The 12,331-nt window shown below is 34.2% G+C and overlaps 1 protein-coding gene and 1 long non-coding RNA gene across 3 annotated transcripts; one reads left to right on the forward strand and one right to left on the reverse strand.

Moving 5' to 3' along the window:
- The first annotated feature begins 2,748 nt into the window (after positions 1 to 2,748).
- On the forward strand, positions 2,749 to 6,683 carry LOC106343520. Of its 2 annotated transcripts, none has more exons than XR_001269973.1 (11): positions 2,749 to 3,248; positions 3,425 to 3,630; positions 3,776 to 3,876; positions 3,994 to 4,372; positions 4,552 to 4,780; positions 4,926 to 5,096; positions 5,202 to 5,285; positions 5,424 to 5,751; positions 5,871 to 6,020; positions 6,123 to 6,186; positions 6,277 to 6,683. It is a non-coding gene; the product is annotated as an uncharacterized LOC106343520 (long non-coding RNA). The 2 variants fall into 2 exon arrangements; XR_001269972.1 differs by having other exon boundaries at positions 2,750 to 3,248; positions 3,994 to 4,355.
- Positions 6,684 to 6,803: 120 nt separating this feature from the next.
- LOC106292178 (pre-mRNA-splicing factor CEF1-like) lies at positions 6,804 to 7,568 on the reverse strand. The gene is made up of 3 exons (XM_013727797.1): positions 7,395 to 7,568; positions 6,965 to 7,159; positions 6,804 to 6,866 (listed from the first exon to the last, which is right to left on the reverse strand). Exons 1-3 carry the CDS (start codon positions 7,542 to 7,544, stop codon positions 6,804 to 6,806), a joined length of 408 nt encoding a protein of 135 aa, XP_013583251.1. The 5' UTR covers positions 7,545 to 7,568.
- Positions 7,569 to 12,331: the final 4,763 nt, after the last annotated feature.

The following is a 12,331-nucleotide window of genomic DNA, read 5'->3' on the forward strand; positions in this document are numbered from 1 at the left end:
TATAATAATCTTAAGGACTCCAAGAGCAAGTCCACCATTGCGGATACTATAAGACACGGAAGACTAGATTGTTTTCCTGAGAGGATTACGTTGGAGTTACTTATAAAGCAAAATGATTTTTTTTTTCTTTTTATGTTTGAGTTAAAACTTATGAATTTATGATTTTTTTTGTTTAATCCTATGATTATTTATTTGGCATCATAATAACGCAGTGGAAAAAGAGACTTATTTGATAACAAGAGACTAATGTTGACTGTTGAGTGTAGCAATATATTACTCAAGCTCGTACAAACGTTTACATGAATCATCAGTCCAAAAGACTGCCATGTTTCCAAAAGAACAGAAAAAGAAAACAAGAGCAAATCTGCACAGTCCAAAGACCATTTCATGTCTTGTGCTAAAAGCTCGGTCACAAGAAAAAAGAACATTTGCCAGTAAGCTCGTTATAAAAGTGAAACCAGAAGCTGTGAAGACTACTAATGACTCAGGCTTTTAATGATGTAACGTTTGCCATCATTTATCACGACTCAAGTTCAGAAAGACTATACAACACTAAGTAAGAACTTTCATATTTCATAATATCACAATACACCCATTTCTAGGATTAGTTTTTTGGCGGAGACAGTGGAGTATGAGAACATAGCAGACTAACACAAAGCTAGTGTATTCATTCCTAAATACCTCAACTAAAAGCTACTCCAGCATGTCATGAGTGAATTATATGAGAGACATTCACAGCAATCACTACAGTTTCTTTCGTTACAGAAAAATACAAACGGTTACTAACCACTTAGTTGTTCTTAACAGACAAAACAAGTATGGAGGAACCTTAACTAATCCATAAAGCAACAAATCATTATCGGGAAAATCACGTTTTAAACCCTGAGAGTGTCACATTCACGCACTTTAAACACTGAACGTTTTTGACTAGCACTTTAAACCTTGAAAGTAACATTTTTATCATAACAAACCTCCAATGAGGTTTACTTGTTTACCAAGTCAACGAGGTGACCTGTACTGTTCATTTTACGATGACGTGTCAGTTTCTTTCTTTAAAAAAAAATACATAGAATATTCGAAAAAATTCGAAAAAATCGATTTTTTTGAAAAATTCAAAAAATATAAAAATAACATTTCAAAATTAAAAATAAAATAAAATATTTAAAAAACTTAATCCAATTATAAACCAATAAATATATATAATATAATAACTTGAATGGTGATACTAGATTCTTTTTTTGGTTTTTGATTTTTTTAAAATTTTTTAATTTATTAATACTTAACTTATTAAATTTTTGTGAAACTAGAAAATATCTCATAGACCACTTAAAATGTTTTTGTACTTAACTAAAATACCGTAAGTTTTGAAATATAATTAAGAGATAGAGAGGTATGCCTTTAGATTTGTAAATGTTAGTTTTTGGTATGAGTGGAGCTTCTTAGATAAGTAACATATATTTTAGTTTCTCTAAAGTTTGATTAGTTATTTATTTAATTTCAAAGTTATTTACTATTTTTAAGAACTTCACTTATAAGTTAATTTCTTTTTAAACAAACTTAAAATTACTAAAATAAATATCATTTTAATAAATAATACCAATAACATGATTAATTTGGAAAATTTAACAAGTTAAGTATTAATAAATCAAAAAAATTAAAAATAAAATAAAAAACCAAAAACCAGAATCTAGAATCAGCATTCAAATTATAATATTATATATACTTATTGGTTTATAATTGTATTAATTTTTAAAAATATATATTTTTAATTTTTAATTTTGAAATGTTATTTTTTATATTTTTTTGAAATTTTAGATTTTTTTTGAATTTTTCGATTTTTTTTCGATTTTTCTATTTTTCGATTTTTTTGAATTTTCTATGTATTTTATTTTTTATTTAAAAAAAAGAAAACCGATACGTCATCACAAAATGAACAGTACAAGTTACCTAGTTGATTTGGAGGTTTGTTATGATAAAAATGTCACTTTCAAGATTTAAAGTGATAGTCAAAAACGTTCAGTGTTTAAAGTGCGAGAATGTGACACTCTCAGGGTTTAAAATGCGATTTTCCCCATCATTATCACTAGAGCAAGAAATGCCAAATCTTTCTTACAATATTCTTTTAGTTAATTAAACAGATGTAATAAAAACCAATGCAAACTTCAAAATCAAATTCATGTTTTCTTGTAGAGTATTTATTCAAAAACTAAACCTCAAACATTATCAATTTATTTGATATTTATCATTAATCGAAGAGAAGTCGAAATTGAGAAAGCCTAATCATATTTCCATATATAGGCACCCTGTGATACCTTTTCTTTCTCCCCCTCATCTTCATCAAAGTATAACTAACATAAGAAGTCCCTTTCTTTTGTTCAAAAAAAAAAAAGAAGTCCCTTTCTAACCAGCGTCCATGTCTCGCGGACCATTTGCGTTCGTAGGTACGTCGCTCCCACGCGTCGAGAGGCAACCAGTCACGTGCCAAGCTGGGCTGGTTACATCAGCATCCAACGTGGCGATGGTAATAGCCACGTGCTATAAAACCTTGTATAGAAACACACCCACCCAATCCCAAGCTCCTTTAGTTCATTATTTAAATTTCGTATCATATTGTATGAAAAAATTTGATTGAAAATTTCAAAGGTAGTATATATATATATATATATATATATATATATATATATTTTTTTTTTGGATCAAATTTCAAAGGTAGTATATATAAACAGTAAGTATTTTTTTCCAGATTAATGCATAATTAAAAAAAGAAAGCAAAAGCAAAATCAAAATCGAAACCAGACGAAGCCTCGACCTTTCCTTCTCAGTTCTCATCGTCTCCGAACAACACCACGCACAAAAAAAAAACAGATAATTTGCGAGCTCAGATTTGAAAAATCGACGGTTGTGGAAGGAAGTGGAATAGAGTAGCGGAGATTGTTGCACGTACACGAAGAGAGATAAACTCGGCGGGAAATGGGGACGCCGTTGCCGGATTTCGAGGCGGCGGAGGAGTAGCGTCTTCGTCAGCCACGGTGCTCACGAGCACTAATACGTTCACGGAGGATGCGTAGGAGATATCTCCGATCCTGATTTTCCTCTTCTTTCATAAGGCGGTATGCAGTGAGCTCGAATCGCTTCATAGGCTGGCGCTTGAGTTTGCTACAGGTCACCACGTTGATCTCCGTCTCCTCCGTGAACGGTACCGGTTCCTTAGATCCATCTATAAGCATCACTGCAATGCCGAGGACGAGGTAATGCCAAAAAGCTGACTCTCTTTCTCTGTGGAAACATTCGAAAATCACAATTATGCTTTGATTTTACATTTCTTGATTCTGATGAGTGCTTTGAAGATTTGGAATCTGTTGGAGCCTATGTGTGTTATGAGGAGAAGCTCTTGACGGTTGTGTATATCTGTCTGTGGATGTAGGTGATCTTTTCAGCTCTTGACATACGCGTGAAGAACGTAGCGCAGACGTATTCTCTTGAGCACCAAGGTGAAGGCACCCTCTTCGACCATCTGTTTGAGCTGCTAAATTCCGCCACGGAGATCGATGAAAGTTATCGAAGGGAGTTGGCTAGCAGTACTGGAGTCAGACATCTGTTAGCGAGCACTTGGCTAAAGAACAGAAACAGGTAAAGGTTTTGTTTGGTCTTCTTCTTCCTTCACAGCAAAGACGTAGTTTCTCTGTTGAATTTTGTTAACACGGAGCATTATTGTTAGGATAAAGCACTGGCGTTTATTAAAAAAATTAGTGGGTTTTTTTTTGCTTGCCGACAGGTGTTCCCGTTACTTATTGAGAAGTTTAAGCATGAAGAGCAAGCGTACATAGTCTGGTGGTTTCAAGCGGACCTTGTTCATCTTTCCTATCTCATGCTTAAGTACGTTACTTCATGAGATCGTTATCATTATAAATAGAGCTCTCTTAGGTTTTCTGAGATGATACATAATTATTTTCTGAAAGCTCTTCAAGATATTGGTTTTGATCTTCCTGTCAGGTATGCTGCTTACCATTTTGAATTCTATCTTCACCTGGTTGGGAGGGAAAAGCGATACTATGGCTTCGCGTGGTGTAGAAGATTCTTCGTTCCATTGTTGTCTAGATTCTTCTAGCAGCATGCTTCCGTGCAAAACTAGTAGAGCACAGTGCCCATGTGAGGGATCCAAGGCCGGGAAGAGAAAGTACCCAGAGCTTACCGAGTATGATGCTCCTATGCACCCAATTGATGAGATAAAAATTTGGCACAACTCAATCAACAAGGAGATGAAGGAAATAACCGACGAGGCTAGGAAAATTCAGCTGTCTGGAGATTTTTCGGATTTATCTTCATTTGATGAACGCTTGCAATATATTGCTGAAGTATGCATCTTCCACTGGTATTTTTAGCATCTTTTTATATACAGTTTTGCAAGCGGATCTTGCAAAATTTTGCATGTGGATCTTGTTCATCTTTCCTATCTCATGCTTAAGTACGTTACTTCATGAGATCGTTATCATTATAAATGGAGCTCTTTTAGGTTTTCTGAGATGATACATTATTATTTTGTCGTTGCAGTCTTGCACAGGACAAGATCATATTTCCAGCAGTAGATGGGAGCTTTCATTTTCTGAGGAGCACGATGAAGAAGAAAACCAGTTTAACGAGTTTCGATGCTTAATTGAAAAAAATCAAAAGTGCTGGAGCGTCTTCTACTTCTGCTGTTGAGTTTTACACCAAGCTGTGCTCACATGCGGATCAAATAATGGAAATTATTCAAAGGCACTTCCACAACGAGGAAATTCAGGTGAACTTTTCCCCTAAGTGTTGTGACATATACTCTTGTTAACAAGTGAAACTATGGAAGTTTGGCATAAGATCAGTTGATACCATAGGCTATGAAGATCCAAGATGCCAATTTAGGATCTCAGCTAACTTCACAATATTTGCAGGTGCTACCCCTTGCACGAAAGAACTTCAGCTTTAAAAAACAACAAGAGATTCTCTACCAAAGCCTGTGCATAATGCCCTTAAGATTATAATTGAACGTGTTTTGCCATGGTTGACTGCATCTTTAACAGAAGATGAAGCTAAGAATTTTCTGAAGAACTTGCAAGCTGGAGGTATAATCTACTGTTTTCGTTCTTGATGAAACTTTACCTTTTTTTTTAAATTATTAGCGACTCACAATCTTTCACAATTACATGGATATGGACTTTCTTTGTTAGGGCGGCGAGTTTCTCCAAAGAAAAAAGTGAAGTCATGCTGCTTCTGAAAGCTCTTCAAGATATTGGTTTTGATCTTCCTGTCAGGTATGCTGCTTACCATTTTGAATTCTATCTTGAATAATCTGATGTATTCCTTGAAAAGTATATCTCTTAACTGAACCTAGAAATAATAAATTATCATCGTATGTTACTAATTCTCATGTTCTTAATGATTCCTACTAGGCTTTTAGTTGGAAGACCTGAGTTGCTAGTTTCTGAGGTGGATGAATGGTTCGAGAAACTGAAACCCATAAAGGACAATGCTGCTCTCAATTTTGCCAATGCTCTTTTGAATCTTCTCTGGGCATTTGAACTAAGAGCTACTGCATCATGGGTATTCCAGTTGGCAATCAAAAGGGGTATCTTCAGTCGCGACGTTTTCAGGCCAGATCCTAGTCAACACTTGTTTAGTGCAAACGCTTAGGTGTTTAGCAGTCACATTAATGATTGGTTTTGATTTTCAGGGTGGCGGACAAGGACTGAGGTGCTGATTTTAGAAGATTGTCCGCAGGTGCAGTGCTTGTTGCCCTAAGTCTATGGCTTGACCACATCATGTCATATTAATCTTTTGACAATCATTCTCATATTCACCAATGAACAACCTCTGCTACAATTCTTCTGCCATTTCAGGATGCATCAACGGTATCTCCCTGGACAAAACACTGAAGGCATGTCTTTGGGAGATAGGCTCTCCATTTCTTCCCTGGAAGACGAAAACAGGACTTCTAGTGGCGAAAGCTCACTCTCTCAGAATGTGGAAAGTCGTTAGGAGATATGGGTGTAAGTTAATCCCTGTCCCTTGGAGCTTAATCTCTCAAATCACATCATTGCAAGTATCATTCACTTAACCAATGTTTCTTCGTTTATTCTCAAACTCTATAGGTTTATTTCCGCATGCTAGATGCACTGTTAGCTGCAGAAGAATACAAAGATCGCTCTGTGTCAGGTGAGAAACACTAGAACTGCTGTTTATTTGGACTCTAGTCTAGTTTATTTGTATGACACACACTCACACTCTCACATGCACTTGTTGCAGGACACTTTATGTAATGACTGTGAACGCAAAGGAAGGACACGGTTCCATTGGTTGTACCATAAATGCGGTACATGCGGCTCTTACAACACCCGTGTGATCAGATCAGAAACAACAACCACCCCAACCCCAGACTGCTCAACCTCATCCTGAAAACAATGTGAGAAATTTTTCACTCTCGTTTCCCTTTTTCTAAATGTTGATTTCAGTTTCTGTTTCGCACAACGATGTGGTGAAGAAGGAAACTTGTAACAAAAAGGTCCGTTGATAGAATGTTCATATGTACACATGAAGTTATATGATGTTGAGGGTTTTTTAATTCATGCTCTGTTTTATTTTTCTTTAATTGTAGACAAATAAAAAAAAATGGTTTCTTTAATTGGGAAACTTAAAGTTTCCTCTTTTTATTTTTTTTTTATTTTTTTCTAGTTATTAAAATCCAAAACAAAAACCCAAAAATGAAAATGAAATGATGGTCTAGTTAATGACAAAAAAAAAACCCAAAACTGATAAAAAAAAGATGGGATTCATCAGAGCTGGATCTTCCTCTTCATCTTCTGTCTGGCGCCTGCGCTGCCGGCGGACTTCTGAATCTACAAATTAAAAAAGAACGAAGAATTTTAAGTTTTTTTTTTTTTTCTTTTTTATAATAAAGCAAACAGTCATTTAACAAGAAATATTAAAGAATTACCTTTTTTGAACCTGCTTTGACTTTATCCAAACCCCGAGTCGGAGGAATCGTGTCAGGTTTCGTCAGAGACAAATACCGCCTGCGACACGACTGGAGTGGACGTCTCATCACGGACGCCACCGTTGCCCACAGCACAAACGAGTGGAACTTCTCAACCTCCGTCTTTAGAAGGGCGTCTTCTTCACTGGTCCACAACTAAAAGTCAACAGAAGAAAAAGATTCACTTTAGTCAACCTTGTACCTAACAGATTCTAAACAAGCCAATTAAAATCCAAATCAAACAACATAAAAAATGAAAAAGAATCGAAAAAGATTCATCTCTTAGGTTTTAGTCAACCCTGTACGTAAAAGATTCACTGGGTTTCTTCAACGCGATTGGATTACAGAAGAGACGAAACCGAAAAAGGAAAGTGATAAACTGATAAATTACCTTCGGCTCGGTGAGTATTTCGTATCTTTCTTTGCACTCACGCCACGATCTACTGTGCTCGAACATAGACGCGGACACGGCCTCCCATGCGAATCTCCCATACTTCTTCACCCCTGCGTAGAGCATCGCATCCTCACTAACCTTCCACATCTTTCTTTCTTTCTTTCTTTCTTTCGCGCTCTCTCTCTCTCAGAGAAAAGATGAAATAATTAATTTTCTAAAGGCGTTGATTTGCGCTCAAGCAACAAGATCCCCTATTTATAGACGCGTGTAACACTAGCCGTTTTTTTTTTAACAAACACCAGCAGTTAAAGTTAAAATACAAACCTTTCATCTATCCGTTATTTATTTTTACATACATATTTATTCATTTAAATTTAAATACAAATTATACTTCGGAGCGCTAAATAATACATTGACGCATCCAATTTTGTTTTTTTTCTTTGTTGTGTGTGTGTGTGTGTGTTAATTTCGTGAGCCATGCCATTTAATTAACTGAAATTGTTCACAAATTCATTATAACATGGGTTATTGTTTTTAGTGGCACAAAAATCTTATCTCGATTTTGCTGTTGTTTGCATTTGACACACTTTTTTCAATTTTGCTGTTGTTTGCATTTGAAAATCTTTAGTGTTTTCGTATTTACATTTTGGTATATTATTGCTTTTTTTTAAAGACTTTGATATATAATTACTTTCAATATAAAATTTGAGTTTAAAGACCTTCTTTGTCTAAATTAATATCCATTAGAAAATCAATATCAAAAGGAAAATAGAAAATAAAAACGAAAACCAGATTAAAAAAAAAAAAACACAACTCTAAATGCTCATTCATCCAAGTGATCAATCTTTCTTGTTTCATGGTCCAACCTAAAAAAGAACAGTGTAGAAAAAAAATCATAAAACTATATTTACTCTCTTGCAGCAAATTGACAACAACACTAGCCTATTTTTAAGCTCATTTTCGGAGTTATGAGTGTAAATGAAACTTCACTCCACAACCTGATTTTTGTCAACTGTAGCTTCCATGTTTGTCGTTATGTTTTTTTCCCCTCCTTAATGTTTACGGGTTTTCGATGAGTTTAATTAGATGGGTAACTTTGATGATAAATTAATGAGAAAATAGAGACGGAAACAAACCATTGTACACGTAGTGAAATGTGAGTAGGAACCTCAAATGCTGAGATATTAAACGTGAGAATAGCCTTGAAGCCCATGCATCATCTTTGAATAATGAATGAGTTGTTGTTTGATCATATCTTTGAGGTAATTAATTCATCTTTTAAGGTTTTTGCTTTAGGTCATCGTCGCATATATACGCTTGCTCTAGAAAATTGAAATGATGAATTTAAGTATATTAGATAATGATTTATCTATTTAATCTTAGTATATCCTAGCTAGTAGGCCTGAGACTTATATCCGAGATCCGTTATCCGATCCAAAAAAACAGATATCCGGGGAGTCCGGATCCGGATCCGAATCTTGATTTTACGGATTCGACGGATCCGGATAATAAAATCTTAGGGTCCAGATATCTGGATCCGGATCCGAATGTATTATATATTTAAAATTTTATTGTATTTGTATTTTTATATTATATATAATTTTTATATAAAATAATGAAAATTTTAGTTTTATTCAATTTCAATATTTTTTTATTTTCTTTTTTATAAAAAATAAGCTAAATTAATTAAAGGGTAATTCTCATAAATAGACAATTTTCAAGTTTTAGTCACAAAAATAGACCACAATGAGGAAAATGACCAAGGAAACACCACCACCAGATCCATCCCCCGCCTTATCCTTTCGCGCGGCCTTTAGTTCTACTCCGGTGACGGTCTCCGAGTTAAAAGATGATCAAGGAAACACCACCACCAGCTCTTCCACCTAGACATTCACATACATTCGAGCCTCTCCCGCCGTTCGATGGCCAGTTTTGAGCTCCTCTGAGCTGAATTTCCCTACCCTCGTTCTAGTAGGGTGAAGCGTCTTTTTCCATCTGAAAGTATAGAGAAGAAGAAAGTATAGAGAAGAGAACAAGATCAACCATTCAAATAAGTATATGAATTAAGAGATCATAAAATGACAGGAAAATACCCTGTAACACATGCTAAATCCTACTACATGATTATCATTAATGACGGCATATTAAGGTAATCCCACGTCGACTAATAACATCTCCAAAAAGAAACTCTATTTCGAAGTTTCCAAAATTCTATATTTGAAGTTTAAAAGTGTTCTTATCCAAAAGCAAAACTTCAAACTCAACTTCAAAACTATTTGTATTTTATAATATGGTCCTTATATTTGTCATAACTAATTTGAATTCATAAAACTTTTGTAAATAACTAGCACATATATAAACATATTACAACAATATTAATTAATAAAATATTATATTAAAATATAAAATTTTAAACAAAATAACTTAATTAATATTAAAGTTCAAGTAAAATACCATATTATTCAATAAAGTGATTTTCGTAATGCATATATATAATCTACTAGTGCATTTCGAAGTAAAAATGACCCTCTTCATTTTTAATTTGTAGATTAGAGATAAAAAAAATTGTTGAAATTTGATGATACTAATACTTGTAAATACATTAGATCAGAACAAGAAAATAAAACAGAAACATAAAATATTGCTAAAAGACTAACTTTTATCGATGATATTAATACTTGTGAATATATTCAATATGAACAAGAAAGAATTGTACGAAAAGATATCATCAACAACAACAACCATCTTCAGTTACACAAAACAAATTGGACAATATTTGGAAATTTTGAAGGTTCCGGATCAAATTTACCTAACTAGTGGTGTTGTAATATTTAAATTTGTGTAATAGTTAAGTTTCTTTTGTATATTTTTGTTGTCTAAATCTAGTTTTAAATATTTAAAATCTTATTTAAAGTTTTATCTAATTTTATGTGTAAAACTTAGATTTGTAAACAAAACTTAAAATATTTATGAGATATAATTTTTATAAGGATTAAAACAATAAACAAGAAAATATTTATGAATCATAAATGTTTTGTGAAGTTGTAGGGACCAAAATGCAAATAAAAATATGAAACTTCAAATTTAAAGTTTTGAAGAGTGAAACTTCAAATATAGAGTTTAACTCCTCAAAACTTCAAATGAAGTTTTAAAGTTCTTTTTTTGAGATAAAAAATCTTCATATTTGAAGTTATAGAATGTCTTTTGGAAATGCTCTAACCATGAATTTCATCTGTTAAACACCGTAAACTAATTTGCCGAACAAACTAGCTCTTGCTACAACTTGATTGGTAAACAATAAACAAGATTCATACAGAAATAGGTAAATGTAGAAGATAATAACTGGACCTATTAGAGCACTGAGTTGCTCGTCCTTCGAACCAGACATTGAAACGGGGTCCTATTTGTCCCTAGTGAAACAGCAATGTCAAGCCAGTCTGTAAACCCTTTTCCTGGATAATCAGGCGCAGGTTATTTTCCTCCTCCGCAGTCCACGGACCGTGGTTGATTAATGGATCTTCCGAGCTCATCCACCTACAACACACAAATTACGAAATTCTATCAAATTCTCAAATGAAGAGAATGTAAATATATCGAATGTGCGTCCATAGATTATTGAAAGCTGATTTATCTTACTAGAGGAGGAACTTACCGAGCTTCACATTCCTGCAGCAGAACGGTCCTTGAAGTACATCGAAGCCAACTGATCCCAATTAACTTCCGGAAGAAACTGCCTAATCATCTCTGGTGTGATCTCAAGATTTTTGATCGATTCATTAATTGTCTCTATATCATCTGATGATCCTTCCAAGTCAGTGTTAAGAAATTGTTGTCAGTCAGTTCTTTTTTGAAATTTATAAAAGATGTAACTTGTAACTATTTCTGCATAATAAAGATCTTCAGTAGCAAGTTTAACGGTACTTAGACACCAGAATATGATAGCACTTTAAAAGAGGAAGAGTACCTGGACCGTTCAATAACTTCATTAAGCAGTGTTTCCTGAAGTTGTTGTTTTAGACCTTTTGCAAGAGTTTCGTTCTCTTCAGTAGACCAACTTCTACGATGCACTGAAACTGGATGTGTCTTTAGTACCATCCTATAACTTTCAACACAAGGGTTTTCCGATGGACCAAACGTCAGAGATATCTTTTAATCGTTATCCTACAAGAAAACAAACAGACTTTAAGAAAAGGAACATTGTCCACCAGGTCAAAGCGTAAGCAGTACTTTTTTTTAAGGACTATAGAAAACAGTATAGCGCAATCCAACCATGTCCGGATACTTGATTTCCATAATCTCCGGTATGTTTCCATAGTATACATCATCTCCAGATGCAGAACAAACGCCAGCATCATAAGTCGTACTCGAACGTCTCCTCTTTTGAGTTGTGAATGCATATCCTCGAGTACAAAATCTCGGATATGACTTCACAACATACTCTGCTCCACACACCATCTCGCGTATCCAATCGTCAAATGTTTCACCTCTGATCATACCAGCAGACACCTATTAAATAGCACATATATATGTTATATCAATATATGTGAATTAGTATAAATATGTGATAAATAATATTTTAATTTGTTTAAAGCACTCACATAAGTAAGCATCCATCCAGAAAAGTCTCTCTGCTTCATTTCTTCAAGTTCCTCCTCTGTGGCGTATCTATATTCGAACCGTTTTTCTGCCATGAAAATCCTGTACATATGTTGATAAAAATATAATTAATTAAGATTTAAATTTCAACTTGTTAAAATAAAAATTTGTAAGCTAATTTATTTACCTCTCATATTGAAGAACATCTTCGCAGTTGGTGAGCAAATATGTTTGCAAATGACTGCGCTCCTGCTCAGTAAGTCGACGGTCCTTTGGTTTTCCGCTAAGTCGTCCAACATCTGCGAAGATGTCTGGAACCGTAACATGATATGTTGCCC

Source organism: Brassica oleracea, chromosome C5 (assembly GCF_000695525.1).
Source record: "Brassica oleracea var. oleracea cultivar TO1000 chromosome C5, BOL, whole genome shotgun sequence".
Lineage (NCBI taxonomy): Eukaryota > Viridiplantae > Streptophyta > Magnoliopsida > Brassicales > Brassicaceae > Brassica > Brassica oleracea.